The following is a 24892-nucleotide window of genomic DNA, read 5'->3' as shown; positions in this document are numbered from 1 at the left end:
GCTGCGGTCTCACTCGGCCCTGTGCTCTCTGCAGTCCTGTCCTGGGCCTGCCAGGTGTGCAGGGCTTGATTTGCAATTTAGCCACTTGCTGACCGCCCTGCGGGACCAAACAAGTCTGGCACTGGTATTTGGAGGCTACCAGAGCAGGACCTGGGCCTGTGAAACGTGGAGTAGCCTTGGAGATAATTAAAGGACTTCCAGAATTTCCCCAGGCCCACGGCAACAGCAGTGCTGTTTGGTACAAGTGACTTGGCCCTCATTGCAGGCAGATGGGGTCGCATGCTGAGGGCTGGCCAGTTGCACATTCAGGCAACCAGAGTGGCTCAGCACTGGCTCCCTCAGTGGTCCTGGGCAGAAGTAAGCTGCTTTCTTACAGCTTTACTCTGCTGTTTGCTTTCGTTCAGGTACAGTGAGCTCTCAGCTCTAATAGTTTCTAACAGCAGCTTTTCAAAAAGCAGGCACCCCCCTCCCTGAATACGGCTAACACCGCGGGGCAGCCACTCAGCTTCATCCTCCCGAGAGGAGCTTGGAAGGCCATAAAACCTGCAAAACAAACGATGCAGCCAAGTTTACAAATACGCAGAGATTAAACAGTGCGAAGGACAGGCGGCATTGCCTGGAGGGGCATGTGTTTTGTTCCCTTACGTTCCATCGCCCAGCCGCGCTGCCCCTTCTGAGGGGCACTGGGGGCAGCAGGGTGTCCGGTGCGTCCCGGAGGCGCAGCAGAGGTGCCTCCCGTGGATTTTGGCCACGCCGGGAGCCCTTGGATAGCACCGCAGGTGCCATGTTCCTCACCATCGTCTGCCCTTTGCCTCCTGTCCTGCTCTTACCGCGGCGTGGGATGAGGCGGGAACGGGGCGACCGGGAGCGGGGAAACCCCGCAGCCCGCCGTGGGGGGGCTGTCGGCAGCTCCTGGTAATCACTGCGCCCTGAAGTCCCGCCGGTAACTCTGGCGGGACTGCGAGTTTTACCCTGCTGCGGAGCGCTGGCGGCCAGGCGGAGGCATTGATAGCGCACCTTTGTAATCCTAATTACGAACGAGACTGGAGAGATGTCTCGGCTGTTCGGGGACAGCCAGCACAAGCCCATCATGCAGAAGGTGTTGCCGGGCCAGCACCATGAGAGTCCCGACGTGACTCCAGTTGCTCCCGCGGGGTCGGGACGTCCCGTGGCCGCGGCCCCTCCGCGCCCGCCGAGGCCGCGCTGACCGGGACCGCGGAGGGGCGGGGGCCCTGCTCTGCAGGACGGGGGCGAGCGGAGCCTCACCGACCGCTCCGCGGGGCTTTGGCGGGGTTGGAGGGACTGTGGTTCGCCCCGGGACTGCCCCTGTCCGGCCGAGCGGAGCAGAAGACCGCAGTCCCGGCGGACGCGGAGCGGCTTCCCTTCTGCAGTTGTCAGGCTGAGGCCGGCGAAGGTGCCGGAGCTGCCCGGGCGCCCTGTTCCCTGCTCGGTCAAGCTCGCTGACCCGCCTCGGGTGGTCACTTCCATGGCCAGAGGGGCAGAGCTGGTTGGCGGGGGTACCGTGTGCGTGCGGAAACACCGTCACTGCCCCTTCTGCGCCAAGCCTCGGAGAGTTAGTGAGAATGAACTTCGCGCATTGCGAGCAAAGAAAGAAAAAAAACAAAACCCAAAACATTGAGAAAAAAAAGGGGGGGCGGGGGGGGGGGTAAAAGCGTCGTTAGGAAACGGGCAATTAAAACCGACAGAGCCACTAATGAAAGGAGAAAAAAAAAAAAAAAAAAAAAAAGGGAGCAGAGGGGCTCGGTTGTGCCAGCTTTGCACAGTTAGGGGCCGGCTGCTTCAAGGGCCGCGCTGCCCGAAGGATCCTGAACACTACGCGGGCTCTGCCGGGGGTGCCCAAGCCCCGCTGCCGGCGCTAGTACCTCTAACGACATCAACGCTGCGATTTGTTTTGAATGTTCATTTTTACTGGTGTTCTCCCTTTGCCAAAATGTGCTTGATTACATAGATGTAGTGCAGTGATAACTGCGCACCCTAGACAGCCTAGGTGTAACCGGGAAAGTTCAGCCCAGGCCAGATCAAATCCCAGGCTGTTTAATGCTGGAAGGCTGCATGTTGCTATTAGTGTTAAATATATGGCTAATTATGCGTATGAAAATTAAACATCAGTGTTATGCTAATGGGGCCGCCTTCAGCTGTGGATCAGAGCACTTGAGACTAGCATTTAATCAAATGAATCAGTAACTAATACATCTGCACGTGTGAACTTTCACAAGATCATTTTCCTGTTACAGTCACACCGCAGAATTATGAAAGAAATAATTATCAACACTTTCTAATTATCTAGCAAAGTAATTTGGGATTCATCGTGGGCTTTCTGGGGAGGATCTCCTAAGTCCCACCTCATTTACCGCTCACGCACGCGGAAGTTTTCATTTTGAGCTCAAATGCGCCGTTGGGCCCTTTCAGGGGGACTTTGGTTGGATCGCTTTTTCCCCTTTACAGCAGCGGCGGCAGGAGCCGGGCGGCGCGATCCGGAGGTGCGGGAGGCGCTGGGACCCGCGGGCCGGGGCCGAGAGCCGCTGCTCGCCCGCGGGGCCTGGCGGGCGGGGGCCGCTCGCTTTGTCCGCGGGTCCCACCGCGTCTGCCGGAGCGGGGCGGCAGCTGCAAGAACCCCCGCGGCCCGCCCAGCCCGGCGGAGCGCGGCTGCTGCCCGCTCCGAGCCGCCTTCCCGGCGAGGGGCGGACAAGGGCGGAGGGGGTTGCGGTGCCTTCCGCCGAAGTCCTGATCGGCGGCGGGAGCGGGCGGCCTGCGATGGGAGAGGGCTCCTGGGCGGCTCCGTGCCGGGGCCGGCCGGCAGCGGGGCGGGCGTGCGGCCGCCGCCGGCGCTCGGGCAAGCGCGGCGCTGCCAGCCCGGCTCTCCGCGCTCACCGGGGTCCGGGCGAGCCCCGAGCGCCTCGGACCAATCCAAAGCGATTATGCAAGACGGCGGACCAATCAGCTCCGCCGTCTCATGAATATTCATAGACTTGGCTGAGTCAAAGCTTTTAGGCGAGTTTGTGTAGATCTACAGCATCATGCTTAGACTTTTCAAAGAGACAAACTCCATTTTCTTATGAATGGAAAGTGAAAAACCCTGTTTCGCTTAAATTGGGTTCTTTCCTGTCCTGAGAAACACAACAGACCCCAAAAAGGCAAGCTGAAGAGAGAACACACACACAGACCAAGCGACAAGAAATGACCATGACTACCATGCCAGAGAGTCTAAATAGCCCCGTCTCAGGGAAGGCTGTCTTTATGGAGTTTGGGCCGCCCAGCCAGCAAATGTCTCCTTCTCCCATGTCCCACGGACACTATTCCATGCACTGTTTACACTCCGCGGGCCACTCTCAGCCTGACAGCTCGTACAGCACAGCTTCGTCCTTCTCCCGACCGCTGGGCTACCCCTATGTGAACTCGGTCAGCAGCCACTCGACCAACCCCTACATCAGTTCAGTGCAGTCCTACCCCAACAGCTCCAGCCTGACTCAGACCCGGTTAGAGGAGACAGGTAGGTGCACTCGGCTTTGGGGAGGGGGGGAGGGGAGGAGGGAAGGCAAGGCGGGAGGGAGGGTGTTGTATTAAAAAAAAAAAATCTATCGGGGGAAAAAATTAAATTAAATTACAAAATATTAGTCAAGAGAGGCTGAGAATCACAGGGGACCAATACACAGAGCGCACAATGCTTGGCTGGAAAAGAAACCAACCCAGATGTGCACGTATTAGTCTTCGTAATTATTTATTGCGTAGCGCTATAAACAATGTATGCAATTAAGGGTAATTAAACCTAAACTGCAGCCTGTAAAAATAGCAAACTTTCGCTGGGAAGAAGCCTGGGCTGCCATAATCGCCCGGAGCCTTTGTTAGCGTTACTCGAGCTTCACTTTTCTTCCTTCTCATTATTGTTATTGTCGATGTTGCTGTTGTTATTGTTACTGCTGCTGCTGCTGCTGCTATTACTGTTACTGCTATTATTGCTATTGCTGCTATTATTATTATTTATTCTGCGTCGTTTGTTGTTTGTAGGGGCCGAATCGGAGAAAAGCACTGTGGTAGAAGGAGGGGAAGTTCGCTTTAATGGGAAAGGAAAAAAAATCCGCAAACCCAGGACTATTTACTCCAGTTTGCAGCTACAGGCTTTGAACAGGAGGTTCCAGCAGACTCAGTACCTGGCTCTCCCCGAAAGAGCCGAGCTCGCAGCATCTCTGGGACTCACCCAGACCCAGGTACAGCTCCGGCCCCTCTCCCGTGTCCCCTCCGTGTCCCCACCGTCGGCGTGGGAGACCACACGCGTAAGGCGCACGGGTCAGAGCCGTGGGCAGCGGGGCCCGGGGCGACACCCGTCCCGCCGCGGGGCGCTCCCGGTGCTGGGGAAGCCCCCGCAGAGCCCGCTGGAGAGGGCCCAGGGGCTCCTGCTGGGTGCCCTGGAGTCACAAAATAACACAGCAGTCGCGGGGGGAATGAGGGAGAGAAGCTGGGGGGCCGCCGAGTGCGGGGGTCCGTTGTGCCCTGAGAGGGATGGAGGGGTGCTGGACCGAACCGAGGGATGCTGAACCCTGCTCCGTTCCCCTTTGCAGGTGAAGATTTGGTTTCAGAACAAGCGCTCCAAATTCAAGAAGCTGATGAAGCAAGGAGGGGCCGCCCTGGAGAGCAGCGCCTTGACCAACGGCAGGGCTCTCTCGGGCAGCTCGCCACCCGTGCCTCCAGTGTGGAATACCACCTCCGCCTCCGGTAAGGCCTCGTCGGGGACCCCGGGCACCTACATCCCCAGCTACACATCGTGGTACCCTTCGGCCCACCAAGAAGCTATGCAGCAGCCGCAACTGATGTGATTATATATACGTTTTCCCCTAATGCAAGCACCATCGGTCCCGAAAATAATTAAAATTGTTACAGGAAAAAAAAAACATACAAAAAACCAAAACAAACCAAAACAAAACAAAAAAAGAAACTAAGTCAAATAAAAAGAAATTTAAAAAAAAAAAAGAGGGGGAAAGAGAGAGAGAATTAAAAAAAAAAAAAGAAAAGAAACCGAAGCAAACAAACAAACAGGAGGTCTCTTGCCCATCCAGCCATTAGGACGCTGCACGGTAGCTCGGTGCAGGAGAGCACAGATGTGATGCGGGCCGGTTCCCACCGCTGACAGCTGACGGAGCGGCCCCGAGCACCGCACAACAGCCTGGGAGCAGAGCGAGCGCCGGCCGCGGCTTTGTGGGACAATCAGAAAAAGATGTCTGGGGGGCGGGGAAGCCCTCTCCTCTGTCCTGTCTGTCTGTCTGTGTCTGTTGAAATGTAGGTCATTTATTTACTACTCCGATCTGACCGTTTCTTAAATTGCAAGGGGGAAGGAAGCTGTACAATTTACCAGTGCTTCTTTCCCGCGACATTTTCTGTACCTTTCACTATTCATCTGTATATTTTTTTGTTGTTGTTAAAAGGGGAAGATAGGGGGTTTATTTATTGATTTAAATTACCACTATGAGAGTGCTAGAAACAAACTCAGCTTGCTGAGTGTACTGCGGGGACGCACAGTTTAAACAAAACCACAGACGGTCCGTCGTCCCGTTCCCCCCCCTCTCCCCGAATAAATCACCGCGAGGGAAGGATGCGATTTTAACTTTTACAGTAACTTTTATACTTCGCTGCTGTGGAAAGTTTTGGTCCGAATGATTTGCATTTCTCGAGTATTTAACAAAGGAAATAAATGCACATTGTTTGGTACTCTGAAGTGGAATTGCAGCAGCTGCCGGCGCTTTGCTGAGGTGAAGCAAGGCGCAGAGGACGAAACGAGAGCCCGGAGGGCGGCGGGGGGGACCCACCGGGAGGGCGGGCGGGCGGGCACACCCGCGCAGTCCCGGCGCGGCCTCCCCGCGCAAAGCCGGCCCGAAGGTGAAATGCACAAATTGACGTGCAGGAGCTACTCGCTGTACATATTTTATTCTTAATTATTATTATTATTGTTCTGTAAACATGTTGCACAAATTTAGCCTTTTTTAATTATTATTATAATTATAATTATTATTTCTGTTCTGTTTCGTGTGGCTGTAAAACATGATGCTTTGTGTACTGAGATCTTGACATTTTACTTGTGAAATTCGGAAAATGTGATAAACTGAGCTCGGCTGTGTTTAGTGTTCTATATGTCAAAGTTTAGTTTTATATTGAGAATGTTAACTTATTGCTTTGTATCTGGGGGAGAAAATGGAAAAAAACCCACACAAATCTTTGTACATAAGTTATAAAGTTTCTTTGAGACAGTAAAATTATGGTTTGGAAAAAGAGACACGCATGCTCCCTGTCCCGTAGCGCGGCCGACAGCGGGGTCCGGGCCGGGCTACGCGCTCCGCGGCGGGACGGCGGTGGCCGTGACCGGGAGGCGAGACGGAGGAGCGACGCGGCCCGGACAGGGCAGCCTGTCCCCGGCGCGCCCAGCCGGGCCCAGCTAGGCGGCGGCAGCCTAACTCCGATGGTTAATCGGGGGACCCTCGGCGGAGGGGCCGCTCGGAGCCGGGGGGAACCGGGCACAGCTGCTGGGACGGGAAGGGGATGTGCTCAAGCCGGGAGAGCCCCGGCCCCCGTACCAGCAGCCGAGCCGGCTGCCTGCCCAGGCGTCCCCCGGGAGGCGAAGCTGTGCCGGTATCGCCGCGGTCATCCAGCCCCGGACTGAGCCGTGCCCGCTCCCGGGCCGGCTCAGCGCCGGCGCAACCCGTGGCTATTGCTGGGCTGGGTAAAGCGCTGCAGAGCGGAGGAGCCGGCAGCTGCTGGGCTCGGCCGGCTGTCCGTGCGCGTCCCTGCGCGAGGGATCGGCTGTGCAGCCCGCGGGGGCCGCGCTCACTCGGCCCGAGGTACGCACCCGCTCCCCGGTGCGCGGCGGTGCAGCATCCGCCCTAGCGCACACGCGGCGCGGCGGCCCGCGGGGCGCGGGATCCACACGGCAAACGCTCCGCGTTTCCCGCAGTGCCGCGGCCCGAGCCTGGTCCCGAGCGGCCCGAAGTGCCGAGCGAGCCGGAGGGCCCCGCGGCCCCGCAGCGCCCCAGCAGCCACACAGCTCCCGCGGCGGCTCTGCCGGTGACCAAACGCCTCCGACCGGGCCAAAGAGGGGTGGTCAAGCAGCTCGGAGGGCTTTAAAGATATATCAGCTTCTCCTAATTCAATAATGTCTTGCTAACAGTTCAAATAGAGAAATTATCAGTTTTCTCTCAGCGAGGCGGTCTTGAGTTAGAGGCTATTATAATTGTACATTTGAAAATGTTAATCTCAATACAGGCCTAATTAATTCTGCCTTGTTGCTGACAAGTAGTTCATCAAATATCTGATTCGAAGATTTTCATAATGAGGATATTAATTAAACTATGAATAATCCAAAGGTGCTTATATTGAAACAATACCTCATTACAATGATTAAGCTCTGATTTCGAATATTATACCTTTACCAATTGTCACCCGGCAAATACAACCTTATGGATGTGCCCGTAAATGGCAAAATGTAATTTTGGGATATATTTTTCCTTGTTGGGGAAAAAAAAAAAGTGCCCCTCATTTTCAAACACTTCTGAAATAGGTTACACACAGCTTAATGATGATCAAAATGACTCTTTTCTGCAAAAAAAGACCCCAAAGTGCGCGTACAGCTGCAAACCCAAGAGGGTCAGCATCATTTCACTGTATTCTCTTCTTGATTACAAGCCGAGCCCATCAAACACAACATAATTACAGTAATTTCAGGTTTATTTATTCTAATGCAGTTTCCCCATCTCTCTGGTAATTATGAGCAATTTTTTCGCCCAGGGAATCTTTTTGCATTAACAAAAGAGATAACGCACTGAAAGCCAAATTTGCTGTGCATTGAGAAAAGCGAAGAAAAAAAAATAAAATAGGTGCGAGCTGCCATCTCTGCAATTCTCCTATATTGGAGCTCTGCAAATTGCTTGCAGGTGTATGGAGCAGAGCTGTCAATAGGAAGGGGCTTCCAAATTAGCAAATGCACAATGTTGAAGTAATGAAGACAGACTTAGCAAAATTGCCAAACAACAGATACCTCTTTAATATCTTCCACCCAAAAAGAAAAAGGGAAAAAAAAATCCCCTTGGAGTGTCCCTGCGAACCCCCTTGAATAGCTGGGGATGTTGTACATGTGTCAATCTAATTGCAGAGCACAGAGCGGCCCCTGAAACTAGAAAAAAAATCAAATATCAGAGCCCAAGCCCGTTTGCTTTGGGAATTTGCTCCCTTCGTTTGACAGAGGGGGATAAGAAATCCCCGCCGCCGCCCGCTCCGCTGTCCCCGCTGCCGCCCTCCTAACCCCGCTCCTGCCGCCACCGCCACTCTCATGCCAGTGAAAAAGTGCCATGTCCCCCTCCGCACCGGCGCCTTTCCCCTCCTCCTCCCGGCTCGGGACCGGGCAGTAACGCTCCCCTTCGCAAGGAACCGACACACGCACACCACGAAACCACGGCCGAGAACGAGCGCCCGGCGGCGCCGGCAGCCCCCGGCAGTCCCGGGCGGCGAGTGCCCCGCGCCGCTCTGCCCGCGCTGGGCTCCGCGCTGCGCCCGGCTCGGCCCGCGGGGCGCCCCGGCACGGCGCGGCTCGGCTCGGCTTGGCCGTGCCCGGCATCCCGGTCGCCCGGCCCGCCGCCCCGCTCCCTTCCTCGCCCCGGTGCCGCAGCTTGCGGGGAGAATGGGTCGGCGGAGCCGCCGCCGGTATTTCCCCCCTCTCCCGGCCCGCGCCCCGCACACTCACCTACCCCCGCGAGAAAGGAGCCTGTGTCGCCACCCTTACCTTCCGCCTCAGTCCCTGAGGCTCTGGGCACAAGTCTTTGCTTTACAACAAACCAAAGGACCGAACGCGGCTTTTTGCTACGAAAGTTAGAAGAACGAGAGTGTGAGAGAGAGAGGGAGAGGATCGGGGAGGGAGAAAGAAAGCGAAAAAAAAAAAAAAAGAAGTCGAGCACAATAATAATATCCTGAGAGTGCAAATGTGGATTGAGATCCCCCAGAGATGCACATGCCTCTGAGCGCAGCAGCCTTTTTGCAGCTCTGCTCTTGCAGAATATGACTGAAATTTTCTGCTATATAGCCTCTGTCTTTATAGCTGATGAAAAAAATTGCAGATTATTAGCATAAATGTTTACTCTTCATTACGCTGATGACATTGTGCACTCGAGATCTTGGTAATCTTTGGGAAAATTATGAGTAATTTTTAAAAATTTTAAAGCAGCAGCAGTTACCATGCAATTCAGGCTAATTCTGCGTAGGCTCCGAACGGATATAATTATCGAGGAGTCAAGATGTTATGCTAAAAACTATGCATTGATATTCCCATTTATTATGTACATACAACTTTGACAATGTTGATGCTTGAAATAGCAGGAAATTGTCTTGCGCAAAAATTACAGTCCATATTAGGACATGTGAAATTGCGAAGAATTATATAGTAATTGCAGGCTTTCAGATGGGAGAGCCAGAATGCTCAAACTAGTGCAAATGTGGATAAAATTACAGATCAGAGCAAAAATTAGGGAAAAAAGGGGTCTGGGATTTTTCAAGTTGGCTATAGGATTCCGGAAGTGTCTAATGCCACATGATTGCTGCAGCTTTAGGGGAGACATTCATGCCTCAAATAACTCCTTTTGCCAGAGCCGCTTTAATTGAATTTCTCGTGCTTTCTCTTTTCACCGGGCAAATGAGTAAATTGCCTCCCCACGGTACAAGCCCGGCCGGCCCCGCCCGTGCTCCGGGGGGGCAGAGGGTGCCCCCTCGGCCGGGCGGCTGCCGTGCCGCCCTCCCGGACCAGGCTGGTGGCGGAACCGTCACTTACCCCGGTCGCCCCCCCGGGACCGGCCCCGCTCAGCCGCTCCCCCGGCCCGGAGCCGGGACCAGGCCCGGCGGGGGGCGGCAGGGGGAACCTCGGCGCTGGGACGTGGGGTAGAATGGTCCCAGAACCCCCACCAGGCTCCCTCCCCCGCTCAGCGGCCCTTCCCGGAGGGCTGCGGGGGCCGGGGCATCTCCCGCCCCCCGGTTATCCTGCTCCCCGCGGCTTTGGCCGGCTCCGGGAGGCCGATCCCCGTGCAACTTGTGAGGGGGATCGCGGTTCTCAGCGGTGCCTGCCCCGTCCCATCGGACGGGAAAAGAGCAGGAGAAAACGGGTTACAAACACACGCATATCTCTATACGTGTGCATCTGCGGGGCGTGCGGGAGCGGCCGCACCGCGCCTCTGCGTCCGCCGCCGTCGCCGACCCCCGCACGGTGTGAGCCGCATCTGGGATGCGAACAGCGGGGGAGATACGGACCCTGGGAGAGCTCTGGGAGATACGGGCATGCTGAAGGACGAAAAACCACATCGCATACACCAAGTGCGGACAGCCCAGAGAGGACTGTACCAGCAGAGAGCAAATAAATAGTAATAAATAAATAAAAAATAACTAAATAACAGAAAGAAAGCGCAGAGGCTCCCGTACTGGGTGTGGCGTGCTCTGCTCCCCGACCGCTGGTAGCGTTCCCCCGCTGGGTAGGTCCCTGTCCCAGGGACGCCACGTAGCTGTCGGCATCCTGCCAGACCCCACGGAACCGAGCAACACCCCGCACCGCAATGCTACATCGGACTGGAGACACCGGGCCAGGAGAGACCGGGGCGCAGATGTTTGGGGGGAACTTTATTTAACTGCGAGAAGCGCCTGTGGAAGCGGTGGGGCGGAGGGACAGGGAGCGAACGGGAATCGTCTCCGTCCCGATCGTGGCCGGCGCCCACGGCTTCCTCGTGCATCCCAGACGACTGATTTAGCAAAACTTGTCACCTGCCAATGGGGTGTATCCCACTTTTCCCCCGTTCCGCCCCCCTGCCGTAGCCCGCGGGAACACCGCGCTGCCGGGAGCACAGTTCCTGCGGGACCACGGGGCCGCGGGGCTCCGCGGTGCTGCTCGCCGCGCTGCCGCCCCTCTCCGGGCTCGCCGCCCCAGCGCTTCGCCGTCCGCCAGCGGGGAAGTTTCTTCTCCCCGCTCCGAGCGGGCGACTTGAGGCCACTGCCACCAGTGGCCCGCGGCCGGCAGGAGGGTGAAGCAGGGGAGGGATACGGGATGAGTCGGCCCCGCTGTTTCTTGGGACGGTTCTGGACTCTCGTCCGCATCCTCGCCGCCGGGTCAGCGTCAGCACTGGCGGGCAGCTGCCTCTTTCCCCTTTGTCTCTCCCACTCCCTCCTCTCGCTTTCTTTGCACCCGACTCTCGTCTTCCAATATCCCCCCGTCATTCTTCGCTTTTCTTCATTCCTCCTTCGACCCCCGCCTCCCCTTGCCCCCAAGCTTTCCCCAAGCTTTCAGAAGCAATCTGCCCTCCCGCTTTCCCCCCTTCTTTCCCCCTCCCTCTTTTCCCCCTTCTTTCCCCCTTCCTCCCGACGTGTCTCCTTGTGAGGCCGCCCCCCTCCGCCTTCCCCGGCCCCGCCCGAGCTCCCCATGCCAAGGAAGAGCCTCGGCCAGGCTGGCCATTCCCGACCCCGGGCAAGCTGGCCTGAGCCTTCTTGTCTGCAATGGGATCTTCACCACGGCTCTCTCTCTCCGTGTCCCCTCCAAGAATGGCGGGGTCCTCGTGGTGATGAAGGCCAGTGATCCCTTCCTTCCCCCGCCTTTGCATCTCCGGCAGCAGCGCCTCCAGGGGTGCAGCCCGCAGGGGTGTGCCCTCAGGGTTACAGCTTGGGGGACACAGCCGGGAGGGGACATCCCGAGCGGGGCGGCCCCAAAGGGTGCAGCAAAGGCCATCAAAGTGAGGTTCAGCTTAGAGGGGTGCAAGGGAGCATTCCAGAGGGGTCCAGCCCTCGAAGGATGCATGCCATGAAGCTGCAACTTGGAAGGGGTGCTGCCTGGAAAGGGGTTCAGCCTGGAGGGATGCTGCCCTTACGAGGCACATCCCAGAGGATTTCGGCTAGGCGGGATGAAGCTGAAGGGCTGCATCCCAAAGGGGAACATCTTGAGGGGTCCAGTCCTCAAGGGGCACATCTCAGAGAGAGAGCAGTCGGCGCCTCCAGCCCTCGAAGCACCCCAGAGGGGCCTGGGGCAGCCACCAGCTCTGGCCCTAGCAAAGATCCCGTGCAGGTTACCGGCCTGGTTGCCATTGCCGGAGGGGCAAGGCGAAATGTCTCTGGGTCGGGGCTGCGCCCGAGGTGCAGCTCCGGGCACGGCGAAGCCCGGGCACGGCCCAGCCCCAAAGCCCTCCGGACAGCCACGGGAAGCTGTGAGACGGCAGCAGTCTGTCCCGGGTGAGATGTCGCTGGCGCCAGCAGGCGGGAGAGGGGGAAGGGGGGCGGCTCTGGGCTGCTGCAGGCAGCGCTGAGTGATTCATGGCCTCGCCAAGAAGACTGTCAGGGGCGAGATTTTATTGTAGACGGGAAAGAGGGGAAGGAGGAGGGAAGTTGAGGGCTTGCGGCAACTGTTACAGTGGGGACGGGGTGGAGGGGACGCGGCTCTCCCTCCCAGCGAACGCCCGGGTCCGAATCGACACCCTCAAATTTCCCCATCCCCCAAAAACTCAGCGTGGGCACCATGGAAACAATAATTTATTTAAATACTCTCTGCTTATTGTAAAAGAAACATTAATGAGTGTATAAGTTTTCCATAATAAATAACCAAAAATACTTTTTTTTTTTTTTTCACGACGCTAGACATCAAAGAGATCAGGGGCATGACAGTGGCTCGGTTGCCGCCGGCGGGGGAAGAGTGGAGGGGGGCTGGAGAGGAGAGCTCGCTGCGGCTGGCGCCCGACGCGCGGAAGCCCCGTCGGGGCACGAAACCAGCCCGGAGGCAGCGCACGGGCGGGAGCCGCACCGGCACCGCCGCCTGCGGCCGGCCCCCGCCCCCGTTTCGTTCATGGCTAAAACGGATACCTCAAACACGGGAGGCTTCTGTTTTAAATCTACATATAAAAATTATTTATCTTTTTTTTTTTTTAATAGTTTTATTTTTTTAATCCCCAGCATCAACGTGAGGTTATCCGCAAAGGCACCTGTCAACTTTAAAAAAAATAAAAAGTAAAGTTAACCAGAGTTCTGCACCGATGGTTTGATGAAAATACCCGGGAAGAGGAGGAAGATGGACGGAGAGGAGGGAGAGAGGTGAGTACTCGTTTCGCAGCGTGGTTGTTTTCACGGCGGGAGGGAGGGAGGACCCCACGGGGCCGAATGCACACGGGCCCCGCCGGCGGCGGCAACGGGGCGGGACGGGGCGCGGAGCAGTTCCTCTCCGCCGGGATGGCCGAGGCCGGAGCCAGGCTTCACCAAAACACCAGTGCTGCACGTCGGTGCCCCGCGGCTGCCGGGTGCGGCCCGCAGGCTCAAGTCTCTACTACGGCGCCTAGAAGATGTTGCCGCTGCCGTGGTGATGCGGGGGCTGCGCCGGCTGCGGGAGGGGAGCGGCCGCCGGCAGGTGCGCCGGGCCGCCGGGGGCCGGCGGGTACCACGAGTAACTACCGAGGAAGGCGGCGGCGGGGCTGGGGCTGGCGGTGCCGGCGCCTCCCGCGGTACGTGGGTGCGGAGCGAAGTCCCAGGCGGGGGGCGAGGAGGGAGACGGTGGCGAAGAACTGCGGCGGGGAGGCGGCTCCGCTGGGATCTCTCCGCTTTTCCACATCTTCTTGAACTTGGAGCGGCGGTTCTGAAACCAGATCTTTACCTGCGGGGAGAGGGGCGTCAGGCGGCCGCTGCCTCTGCGGCGCCTTCCCGGCGCCCAGACTGCCCGCGACGGGGCAGGGACGCGCAGCTTTCGCAGCCCCGAGCACTCCCGGCGCTGCCTCAGCGGCGCTGCCGCCGCGCCTGCACTCCCACCCCGGGCCGTCGAGGCGCCATGGGCCGGCCTTCCTCCCACGCTCGCACCTGACTCCGCGGAGGGCGACAGGCCCCGGCGGGGCGGGACGTGCCCAGGACCCCGCGGCGGAAGAGCCTTACCTGCGTCTGGGTGAGGCCGAGGGAGGCCGCCAGCTCCGCTCTCTCAGGCAGGGCGAGGTACTGGGTTTTCTGGAAGCGCCGCTGCAGAGCCGCCAGCTGGAAACTGGAGTAGATGGTCCGGGGCTTCCGCACTTTCTTCGGTTTCCCGTTCACGATCCTGATCTCCGGCTCGCAGTCTTCCTTCTCTGCTGCGGCAGAAACGGCAACCCCAGTGAGGCGAGGCGCCCCCACCACCTCGGGCCCTGCTCGCAGCTCGGCATCACCGCCCTCCCCGTCGGGGCGACCCGCCGGGAGCGAGCGCTCTCCCGGCCCACCCCGTGTCCAGAGCCCCGATCGCCGCCTCGCCAGGCTCACCGAGCCGTCCCCCTCGCGGGGCTCGGACGTACCAGAGTCATTGTTGGCCGGGGAGGCCCTACTGCCGTAGGGCCCGTAGGAGCCGTAGGCGCCCCCGTAACCCACGTCGTAGGCGGCCTTGGCAGAGTAGGGGGCGGTGCCGCCTCCCGCGTAGGGGTAGGAGCTCACGGGGCCGTAGGGCGGCCCGCCCGCTGCCCCGTGCTGCTGGTTGGTGTAGTAGCTGCTGTCGGTGGCCGTGGAGACGGGCAGCGTGGGGGACTCCTGCGGCTTGTGCAGGCCGCCGTGCTGGTGGTAGCTGCCGGCGGAGATCTGGCTGGTGTGCATGTCCGGCATCAGACTCTCCAGCACGCCCGTCATCCCGCGCCCCCGCCCGCCGGGGCACGGGTCGCCGCCCCGCGGCCGTCCCCACCGGGGGCAGGCGGTCAGAGCCGCGCCACCATGGCGAGCCTCGCCGCGCTCCGCCGGGGCGGTGCAGCCGCGCTCCCGCCGCCGCCAGCGGGACGGACTGTGCGCGCCGCGCGCCGCCGGGACGGCATTTAACATCGGTCACGTGGCGCGGCGTACGTCACCTAGCAACAGCCAATGGGGAGCCCGCCCGCGCCGGCGCCCCGCGGGCTCGCGGAGTGCGGGACGGGAGCGGCGCCGGGCGTGGGGACGAGCGGCCGCGGGTTCACCGGGACCGGGACCTTTCCCTTCGTAGGGCTCAGGCTGCTGCACCTTTGGTTGGACGGGGCGGTCCGATCCGCACCAGCGAGGGCTCGGTGCTGCGCTGAGCCCGGCCGCTTCTGCCGTGCTGTGTCTCTGGTGTGTGCCCCCGTCTGGCCGGCAACCCCAGGGAATGATCCGCGTATCGGTCCCCCCTAAACGGGCATCCCCACGCGGGTGGAGCTGGGCGGCCGCGTTTGGGTTCCTTCTCAGTTATTGTACCCCCGGGAGAGCGTGCACATCGCAGGAGATCAGTAACCCGCTCTCTGTGCCAGAGTGGCAGAGCTTTCCAGTGAAATCTCCATAACATTTGACGCGGAGGGGCGACATTCTGCCTAGCACGTGTGTTTTGTACAGCAATTGCTGAAGGCGCCCACGGGACGTCCTTCCACGCGGCAGTCCCTAACGGCGCCTGATGCAGCCCAGGCGGGGCCGGAGGTGCCAGGCACCCGCGAGCAGCCGCCTGTCTCCCTGCCCTGTCCGCTGGCCGTCGCACCAAGGCCGTCGGGGCCGGTTGCCAGTCGCGCTGCCCTTGGCCGCCCTCTGCCGGGGACAGCACCGCTGGGCAGCAGCAGGAATAGTGTCTCAGGTGCGCTGAGTAGCTCTTCGGAACTGATTTTTACTCTTGTATGTTATTATTTTCCTCACTCGACTGTCCCGCCGCGGAGCGGGGCTGCCTGCCAGGGAGCGCGTTCCTTTCGCTGGGAGAAGGAGCCCGCGCTGCCGGCGGCTGCCCCGGGGGTGCGGCCGCGTCCTTGCGGGAGTCTCAAGTGTGTTCAACGCGGGCAGGGAGGGAGGCGGCACTGGTGCGAGGGTGGCTGCAGATGTTACCACAAAAAGGTAAAAAGGTAACAAAAAAGGGGAGAAAAGGTAAAAGGTAAAAAAAAAAAAAAAAAAAGTAACAACAACAACAACAACAAAAGGGTCCGGCCGCCGTCGTGTTGCTCGCAAGGGCCGGGGTACGTGGCGTACCTGCCGATCCCCGCGCGCCCTGAGCCCGCCCTGCCTCGCGAGCCCGCGCGTGCCTCCTCAGGCCCCCTCCTCGCGCTCGTCCCGCCCCGCTCCGCCCGGCGGGGGCCGCTCCCTCACGGCGCCGGTGCCGGTGCCGGTGCCGGGCATCCCGCTCTCGCCCCGGGCCGGCCTCGCCCCGGCGTCGGCCGCTTGGAAGACGATTGTGGCTGGAGCCTGATCGTGGAATCTGTGCCTGCGGTGTGGCGGCGCTGCGGCCAGCGCAGGTGCGCGGGGCTGGCCCTGGTCGTCTGCCAGCGGCAGGTGGGCCCGTGAGTGGGGCTGCGGGAGATGGGGCGCTCGGCTGAGGCGGCGGTGAGCCCCGGGCACGGTCTCCGCGGGAACGGACGTGCCCAGAACCCGTGATAACGTTATCCCGTTATCCGTGATAACGGCGGGACCTGGCGGCCGGCCCTGCTGGGCAGGGGGCCCGGAGGGGCCGGAGCAGCGGCGGTCACGGAGAGCTCGGTGCCCGCAGCAGTGGCTCTCGTGCTGCTGACTCTCCCAAGTATAGCTGTTGCTTAGTGCGAGAGAAAAGCGCTTTCTGCAATCGGCACTGTGATCCCAAGGCATCTTCGTAGGACTCGTTCTGTCCATCGCTGGGTGAAGGCCGGCAGTCTGAAAAAGCCGCTGGCTGGCACGGGAGAGGGGCAGACAGCGTTTGGTGGCTGTCAGCAAGCAGCAGGACAATCAGCTACCCTTCATTAGTCACGCTTTGAAGTGTGTGAGATAGTTGAAAAAATACAGAGGTGAAAGGGCACTTCATCTCACACTGAGGATTTAATACAGCAAAGGACTTACTTGGGAATCTGTCTTACTATGTGGCAATTTTTATTTTTTAATGAAATTAAATAGTGCTATATAGCATGTACATGGTGATCTGTACAAAAAGTAAAGGGCATGATTTTGTTTTGTTTGCCTCAGCTTATATGAATTCTCTTTCCTGTGCAAGTTGTTACTCATAAGTTGATGCAGGGCTCATAAGTTTAAATGATATTGTCAAATGATAGCTGCTCCAAAGTCTTATGGCTTTATTTCTGAAGTTTTTTTGCTTGTGTGGAGGCACAGACTTGCTGGAATGACCACTGGCATTTATTTTGCATTTATTTACTTTGCATTTATTTACTTTGCATTTATTTGCATGACTGATCTTGTTGATCTGATTTTGTTATTTCTAATTTACTTGAACTTTTCTTGTGAGGTGGTTGTTTTAAACACCAACTTGTATTAATAAAGGCATGATTAATAGAGAGATGACATCAGGCAGCAGGAAGAAAGGAGAAAGACTTTTTTTAGGTGAGAGACAACTTGACTGTCATGAATGTTTTACAACACACTTCTCTGAATCAGTCATAGTTTTATCAGGAGTTTAAAAAAAATAATGGCATTAGGCTTGCCCAGTGTTTATGTGTTTTCATGTTCTTGTGTTGAGCTAATAATTTTAATTCTGCTTTTTTTGCCCTTGCTTTGGGAATTGTGAATGTTACATGGCTGGGTAATTAGAAGAGACACAGAAAGACTGGGGAGTGAGGGAAAAGTTGGAGGAGAGTAGGAGTGTTTTGTGTACCTGCTGTTCATACGCGGCAATCCTGTCTGGTTTTGGTGTAATAGATCATGTGTTATTGTTTATATCACGTGAGAAGGAATGTTTGTATGATACAAAATTACATCTTACACACACTGGTCATTCAGTTGCACGTGGGAGGATGCTTGCCTTGCTGCAGAGCAGTTCAGTGATGAAAAGTTTTGGTCATGAAGTTTGTATGAGTATACAGCACTTACTGCTAGAGGCAACAAAACAATTGAGCTGGCTTTGTTGTTGTTGACTTGTTTGTTTTAGAAGCATCCTCATGCTGACTGTGGGCATATTTAGTTTATGAAGTATGGTAAACACAGTGTGTTTAAACACAAGAGAGGACCATCAGTCTTCAAAGTTATCATCTCCAGCTGATCAGCTTGTATTAATTTTTTATTATTTTTAAAAAAAGGCAGTTGTATGTGATTCATAGAAATGGCCGTGGTAACTCCAGGCTGGTATATTTTGTTTAATTTTTTTATTAACTATTATTCCTATGATTCTCTTCCTGAAATAGACTTTGTCTGAGAAAAACGTGAAAACGCTTTAGGGCTGGTATCCTGACTCAATATATGTGGTGTGGATTTAACTTAAGGACCAGTGGAACAAGCTGTTACGCAGTGTTTCATCTCAAGTTTCACTTGAAGAGAACGACACTTAACATTAAGAATGAGGTTAATTTTTAATCTGCTGTATTTTTAAATATTATTTTATCCATTAGGGTCCACATTTGGCCATGCCATTTCACTTACTTCAGCAAGAATATGGTGAATCCTAAGAGACAGGCTTATTATTTCTGATAATATTGCACAAAAGTAGTTGGACAGTAGTCTCTACTGCAGTGGCATGTTAACAAGTATGGATTTCTTTCCATGGCAAAGGGAAATGCTTTTCAGTGGACTTCTAGTGATGTAATGCATGGTGTAGTTCTGAGTATTTGCCTTAATAATTGAAGAGTAATATAATCATGTGCCAGATGAAGCCATGAGGAGGGTTTATGCTTGCACTGTACCTATGAAATCTGGTATTACACTCGAGAGTGATGGTAACAGTTCAGTCTTCCTTTTCTGAGGGATTAAGTGTATCAGCTTTTGGGAAATTGTACGAATCTTTTCAACACCCTTCTGTAAGCTTGCTACCTGCTGTGCTTAGTTTCAGAATCCAGCATTATCATTTTCCTCTCTAAAAACTGTTTATTGTCTCATTCATCTGTACATCAGATTACTTCATTCCAAAAATCACATAACTCTTCTGAGAAGAATATGCCCCCTTGTGTGGCTCCCTGAGGATTCCTTTCTTAGCCCCTTGTTGTAAACAGCTTATACAAGCGTGACATGAGACATGGGTTCTGTAAAATCCTTTCAGAGTTGTTTATTAAGCTGTCTTGGTCTCAGATTATCTTTCTCAGTGATGATTCACTGGCAGCTCAGCACCTTTCTTCAGCAGAAACCTTAGCAGACTAGAGCACAAACTGTGACTTTTAATAGTGGATTAATCTGGTATTATTTAGCACAGGTGTTTCTCAGTTGTTTCCTTGCACAATGTTGAGGAAGTGCACAGCCTGATGCATTGGAGTGAATGTCTAATATCAGCACATTCTTGGTTCTAATAATTGCTGCAGATGCTTGGTGTGGGAAGGAAGGTTTGTGTGCAGAATGTGAAGGCAGTAGAGCAGCAGTCCTTGTGGGTTTTGGGAACAAAGCAGAGCATGCCCAAACAGTCCCTCTTGCCTCCTTTAAGACTGAAATTCTACCTCGTTCTGCAATAGGGCTCTTGGACATGTTCTGATCATCTCTGGGGCTTCCATTTTTTTTTTCTTTACCAGATGTATCGTAAGTAAAACTACTGACAAAACCCAAACACTGTGTGCTTTTTCATGGTGATTTTGTGGAGTGTTTTTTTTTCCCTTAATAGAATGAGATTGGTAGAATAGCTAGAAATGAATCGTTTCAGTGGTGTTTTGTGGGAATGTTAACTGGCCAGAGGCCAGGAAAATGATACAGGGCAAGTGCTTGTGAGCCCACTTTATAGTGGATTTGAGCACACTCAGGTTCAGCCAATAAGAAAATCTTTGCCAAAAGTATTTTTGTGTGAATATTTGGATGAAACAAAACTCTTTAGTAAGAGCATGCATGAAAAATGCTTTCAAGATGAATCATTAGATAATTTCTAATATTGCTGTAGATGGCAAGTGTGAGAGAAGCTGAGAGGCGTATTTTGTGGGAGCAGATTTAAGCTGAGTTGATCAGTTGTATCATTTTGAGCTCTTGTTTTGCACAGGTAGTAGAGAACATTTTATTTTTCCTCAACTGTAACATCTGTACAATCTTTACCTGTGCAGTCTAAGCACAGTTTAAGCAAATTTCAACACTGGAAATAACCTAGACTGCTTTGGTGTTAGCTTAAATGTGATTATTTGAAGGGTTCAGTTTAGTGGACAATGGTGTTTGAAGCCCAGAAATGCTACATCCCCTGTGTGTACTGGATGAGTTTTGATTTGTAGTGCCAGTGAACTGTCTGAGGTGCAGAGTGTGCTTTCTTCTGCAGGATCTTGTTTGAGCTGACACCTCCTATGACTGGCAAATAATAAAGTCTGTTCCTGATGGAAAACATTAATATCTTGCTTGGAAGGAGGAGATGTGTGTTTTGCTTTAAAGAAGATATGTACAAGAACAAATCTTGTAAATGGATTATACAGCTGCAAAGTACTTGGGGCAAGTCCTAGACTGCTACATTCCCATCTGGAATGCTGCACTAAATTGGCTCAAATTGTGGCCATGCAAACTGCAGAGACTCTTCATGGGAATACCTGGACATATGCCCTGGGATTTGGCACTGGCTATTCCCAGCCTTTGTAGGCATCTTAAATATATATATTTTTTTTTTAAGTGGTGAAGTAAATGTGATCAGAAGTGAGTGTGTTGCTATGACCTTAACTGGTGAAGCCACAGCTGTTCCATGAACTGGTTGGAGGACCTTTTCTTCAGGCTGTGTAGCTGAAGTCTGTTGTGTAAATATGACAGAGAGGGAGTTTTGGGTAGTGAATTGTCTGTGAGGAGTGCTCAATCTCATAATCTGCACACACATCTATCTTGAAACTGCTCCTCCTTGGAAGGAAAGGGGTGAAAGGAACCGTGTTCAGGTTCACAAGAACACAGTTCCTTTCACCCCTTTTGTTTTCTTGTGCTTGCTTCACATACAATATTGGCAGGTGATTTGCACACATATTTAATCTCGTAGTATTTTTCCTGTTGGCAGAATGCCTAGATCTGAGAAGTACAAGCCTTTTATGAACACTGCTGTACATCTAAATAAAATAAATTAGAATTTTGCTTTTTATGTATGCATGTCTGTCAGGGGTTAGTGTTGTCACCTAAGGAGTTCAAGCACCTTAATTTTTTTTTCTTTTCAGCTTGGAAGCTAAGAAAATATCTAAGAAGAAAAGGTCTTGAAAACTGAGAGAGCAGAGCAACTGCCGACATAAAATGGTAGGTGGTAAATTAACTAAGTAAATTCTATTGCCTTCAGGTCCTCTCGTGACTCAGTCTTATGTGACTTTGCATGTAATTTGCAAAAGTAGTTGAAAAATTGATTAAGAGTAATGTGAACATTAACGTGTAAAGAATCTAAGTGGCCACAGGGTGTCCCCACTGTTCCATGAGGATGCATCCTGCTAGGCCATTTATCCTGTAGTACAAAGCTTGACACACATCTTAAATATGCTATTTTATATGTTGTACGTTTTAGCATTTGTCTTTATATTTCCAGTGCTTATTTGTCAGGGCAACCAAATAACATCTAGTCTGATGGAGGGACAACAGGAAAAAAGGAATTGCTTTGCTTGATTTGCTTGCTTTAGGTCTGAGTTCTCTTTTAACTTCCAAAGATTGGGTGTGGACAGGACTTGATTTTTCTGAGGTAACAGTTATTCATTACATGTGAGTGAAGTTTGGTTACTGAAATTAGAATGAGAATTTTTTTTCAGAAAGATAGTTTTCTGTCCACTTTAAAAGCCTGCTACAGGAGGTTTTCATGTTGACCAAGAAAGTGAAGTGACATACTTATCTAAGGACTTGTCTGAACAACATTGGTGGCATCAAATTAAGGGATGGCAGTAGAAGTAATGCTTTTGGTCTCTTAGAGTAGTTTACTTTAGATATGGTTTAATTTAAGCAGAAGGGAGGCATTCTGCACAATAAATGCATCCAAGGGGGAAGCTGGTGCAGAGAACAGCTACAGAACAGAACAGTAAGTAGTAAAACTTACACTGAATTCTGAGTAGTGTATGTGTCCCAAAACTCTGAATGTACAGTATGTGATGGATCAGACTGTAGCTGATACTGCACAAGGATATGTGCTCCACTCCTGCAAGTGTTCAAGCCTGGTCTGGTGGAAAGTGTCCCTGTCCACAGCAGAGGTGCTGGGACTAGATCATCTTTAAGGTCCCTTCCAACCCAGATCATTCCATAATTCTCTAAAAAGTATAAAGCATAAAGAGCTCTGTGTTAGGGCTTGGACTTCATATTTTACTAAGACCATGCTGTTACATGGAAGCTGATGCTTTCCTGAGGAATTCTTTATAGCTACATTAACGATATCCAGTTGCCTTAGATTTTTAGTACCTCTGAAAATCACAAGATGTGTTTTTAAGTCAGATAGTATTTGAGATGAGAAACAATTACGTTTTGGGCAGTCTGTTGTACCTGAAAATGAAAGCTGATTACTAAGTAGATAAAACGTTCACAGTGCTCTTGGAACCAAAAGGCTGCAGTTGCAATAGGGTGTGCAAGGTACATGTGGGCTGGGAATTGGTGCATGGGTGACTGGGCTGTTTAAGCTTTGAGTGGTCAGGTTTTGTAAGGACCCTGCAGTGCTAACAGTCGAGAATCTTGTATGGATCTTAGTGCTTGGAAGAATGAGCTACATTGCTAAGTGCACTGCAGCAAAGGAAAAGGTTACCTTACAAATGGGATTTTTTAATGCTCTGATTGAAGAACTGTGAGCAGTTGCTCCTGGACAATGTGAGACAGCACATATTGGAGGAGTAATTGCCATTTAGACATAAAGTGTACAGTATGAGGGTTGCATGCTTGCTTCATAACACTCTTTGTGTCCCCTTAGTTGCCGTCTTCTTCTTTTTTTTTTTTTTTTTTGTCCTGCATACACATACCTTCCTGGAAGGGGGAATAATTAGTGCAACTTTTCAAAGAGAGAGCTAGCTTCCCAGAGGTTATGAATTTTCTCATTTTCTCATTCCCTGGCAGGAAAGAGGCGGGAGATGGAATATCTCCCTAGGTGGGTTCAGGTTATGTTCCCCATCTCATTCGATACATTTGTCCCTGTAAATGGTTAGGAGTAGGCAGCAATAAGAAATGTCATCTCAAGCTCTGTATGTACAGTATGGCCATGATGGCATGTCTCTTTCAGCTTTGTGTGTGGCAGAGGAATGCAGTGTTGCTGTGGTTGGAGTATAGCAGCTCTCAGCTTGCTGTGGTAATGGGGATTTGGATATTGCTCTCTCTGACCTGAGGAAATGTGTGCCATGTCCTCACATGTCCAGCCTGACTTTGGGAAAGAAAGACTGAGTGGGGAAAATTGCATGTCCAGGTGATTTGCCTTCAGGTTAGCTGGTCCAATCTTGATATAAACCCAGGAGCAGAGACAGAGAGGAAAGTATATTCATAGCCATGTTGTCATGAGAAAAAAATTTCTCCCGGGAGATGGCACATTTCCACTAGGTTTGTGACAACACAGCTGTGTTGGCAGGCAGACTCCAGCCCCCTAGGGGGTATGAGAAGGAAATGCTGTCTTTCACCTTTCATTCATCCATCGATGAAAACAGACCTCTCCTGGCAAACTCTGGGATGAAAGGAAGCATTCCTTTAACTGTTAACTAGTTGTGGCTGCCAGTTGGTACTTACCTAACATACCTGTACATATTAAATTCTGTTATGATATCAATGCTTGGGAAGCTGGGGAGGGAATGGGAAGGAGAGAGCACTGTTATTTCTCAGATGAGGTGGGGGAACAATGTGTTTTAAAGTCCAGAGAGCTGCTGTTAAGAACTTACTTTACTGTTACTAAACTTTTTTGTTATGTGTGAAGAAGGCATTGAATACTTTTGAATTCTAAAAGTATCCTCACTGTTCTGAGGCGAACTGGATAGAGATAAGTAAAGAGTTTGTGAGAATATCTCTCTTTTAAAAGAAAATGTGTTTTTGTTGATCCCTGGTTTACATGACCTAGTTAGTTAAGGTTTTTAGAGTTCTGCAGATATTTAATAATAACTTGGTGTTGTAACTAAGAGTTCTTCAAAGAAATACCAAGCTGCAACAAATACATTACCATTGATGATTCAGTGAACTGACAGCAAAGGTAAGTAAGGCTGCTGTGCCAGCTTCTGCCCTTTTTGCCTTGCTTGCTTGCTTCATATGCTGCCCAGCAGTTGTTTAAGTGTATTGTAGGTAGGTAAGTAAATTGAACCTTTATTTTTTCAGGTGATATGTCTGACAGCTAGCTGTTTTCTTGTGGCGTCTCATGTTATTATTATTTTTTTTTTCTTTTGACAGCAGCTCACCTGATGGAGTCAATGTGGTGTTTTGGACACAAGTCTAATGCCTATTGTTAAACCAGGAAGTCAGTCACGCATAATCTCTTGAATTTTAGTTAATCTTAAAATCTCTTATATCTCTTATTCTTTCTTATACAATTTTTTTTGTGGTAATGTGGTGGGTGGTTCTTTGTTTGTTTGTTTGTTTTGTTTTGTTTTTGTTTTCACTGTAAGGGTGGGCCCCATTATAACGGAAGTTGTCAAGGATGCAGTTATATTTAAAACCGCATTGAAGAACAAATGTGCATCATATGTGTTCCTTAATTGCACAGTGATATATAACAACACTCAATTCATCCACACACACAAACGTGGGGCTTGCATTGGCAATTTTAACAGGACATTCAGGAAACTTAGTCTTTTTCCCTGGCGATGGTATCTGAAAGTGAAAAACATGCCTATATACTTATGAAAGCTGGCAAAAATATCTCTTATACAATAACAATGGTTATCCTCTTGCATGCTTACTCTCTTCTAGTATGTATTATTGAAAATGGATAATTGAATTTGGAGTCAGTAGAAGCCACAACAGTCTTCATGAACAATGTGAAAAATACTTTTAACAATTTTTTTCGAGTAGCTTTAACCTGTACTTTAGGATAATATCAGGAATTCTGTGTCAATCTTCTACAGAACCTGCAGAGGGAATAGCAACCATCTTGTAGACTTAATGCAGCTCCTTCAGGAGGTTTTCTGAAGGTTGTGTTTGGACTTAG

At 52.7% G+C, this 24892-nt stretch overlaps 2 protein-coding genes across 4 annotated transcripts; one reads left to right on the top strand and one right to left on the bottom strand.

Annotated features, from left to right (window-relative positions):
• The first annotated feature begins 3040 nt into the window (after positions 1-3040).
• DLX1 (distal-less homeobox 1) lies at positions 3041-6275 on the top strand. Of its 2 annotated transcripts, XM_064718492.1 has the most exons (4): positions 3041-3511; positions 4027-4226; positions 4578-4731; positions 5073-6275. In XM_064718492.1, the coding sequence occupies exons 1-4, from the start codon at positions 3199-3201 to the stop codon at positions 5141-5143; spliced, it is 738 nt and encodes a 245-aa protein (XP_064574562.1). In that variant the 5' UTR covers positions 3041-3198; the 3' UTR covers positions 5144-6275. The 2 variants fall into 2 exon arrangements, with proteins under 2 accessions (XP_064574562.1, XP_064574561.1); XM_064718491.1 differs by having other exon boundaries at positions 3048-3511; positions 4578-6275.
• A 6251-nt stretch (positions 6276-12526) lies between these two features.
• Positions 12527-14773, bottom strand: DLX2 (distal-less homeobox 2). 2 transcript variants are annotated; one of them, XM_064718205.1, is made up of 3 exons: positions 14310-14773; positions 13924-14111; positions 12527-13651 (listed from the first exon to the last, which is right to left on the bottom strand). In XM_064718205.1, exons 1-3 carry the CDS (start codon positions 14632-14634, stop codon positions 13337-13339), a joined length of 828 nt encoding a protein of 275 aa, XP_064574275.1. In that variant the 5' UTR covers positions 14635-14773; the 3' UTR covers positions 12527-13336. The 2 variants fall into 2 exon arrangements, with proteins under 2 accessions (XP_064574275.1, XP_064574276.1); XM_064718206.1 differs by having other exon boundaries at positions 13924-14108.
• Positions 14774-24892: the final 10119 nt, after the last annotated feature.

This window comes from Zonotrichia leucophrys, chromosome 7, assembly GCF_028769735.1.
Source record: "Zonotrichia leucophrys gambelii isolate GWCS_2022_RI chromosome 7, RI_Zleu_2.0, whole genome shotgun sequence".
Lineage (NCBI taxonomy): Eukaryota > Metazoa > Chordata > Aves > Passeriformes > Passerellidae > Zonotrichia > Zonotrichia leucophrys.
Note: the sequence above shows the minus strand (reverse complement) of the source record. Positions and strands in the feature narration are given on the sequence as shown.

Bases quoted from the DNA above. Each gene is read 5' to 3' on its own strand.
- DLX2 (XM_064718205.1), bottom strand. From the start codon at position 14,634: ATGACGGGCGTGCTGGAGAGTCTGATGCCGGACATGCACACCAGCCAG. The intron at 14,112-14,309 runs GTACGTCCGAGC...TTTCTGCCGCAG, and splicing joins CCCGGCCAACAATGACTCTG to CAGAGAAGGAAGACTGCGAG. The intron at 13,652-13,923 runs GTAAGGCTCTTC...CTCTCCCCGCAG, and splicing joins TCGGCCTCACCCAGACGCAG to GTAAAGATCTGGTTTCAGAA.
- DLX1 (XM_064718491.1), top strand. From the start codon at position 3,199: ATGACCATGACTACCATGCCAGAGAGTCTAAATAGCCCCGTCTCAGGG. The intron at 3,512-4,026 runs GTAGGTGCACTC...TGTTGTTTGTAG, and splicing joins GACCCGGTTAGAGGAGACAG to GGGCCGAATCGGAGAAAAGC. The intron at 4,227-4,577 runs GTACAGCTCCGG...TCCCCTTTGCAG, and splicing joins TGGGACTCACCCAGACCCAG to GTGAAGATTTGGTTTCAGAA.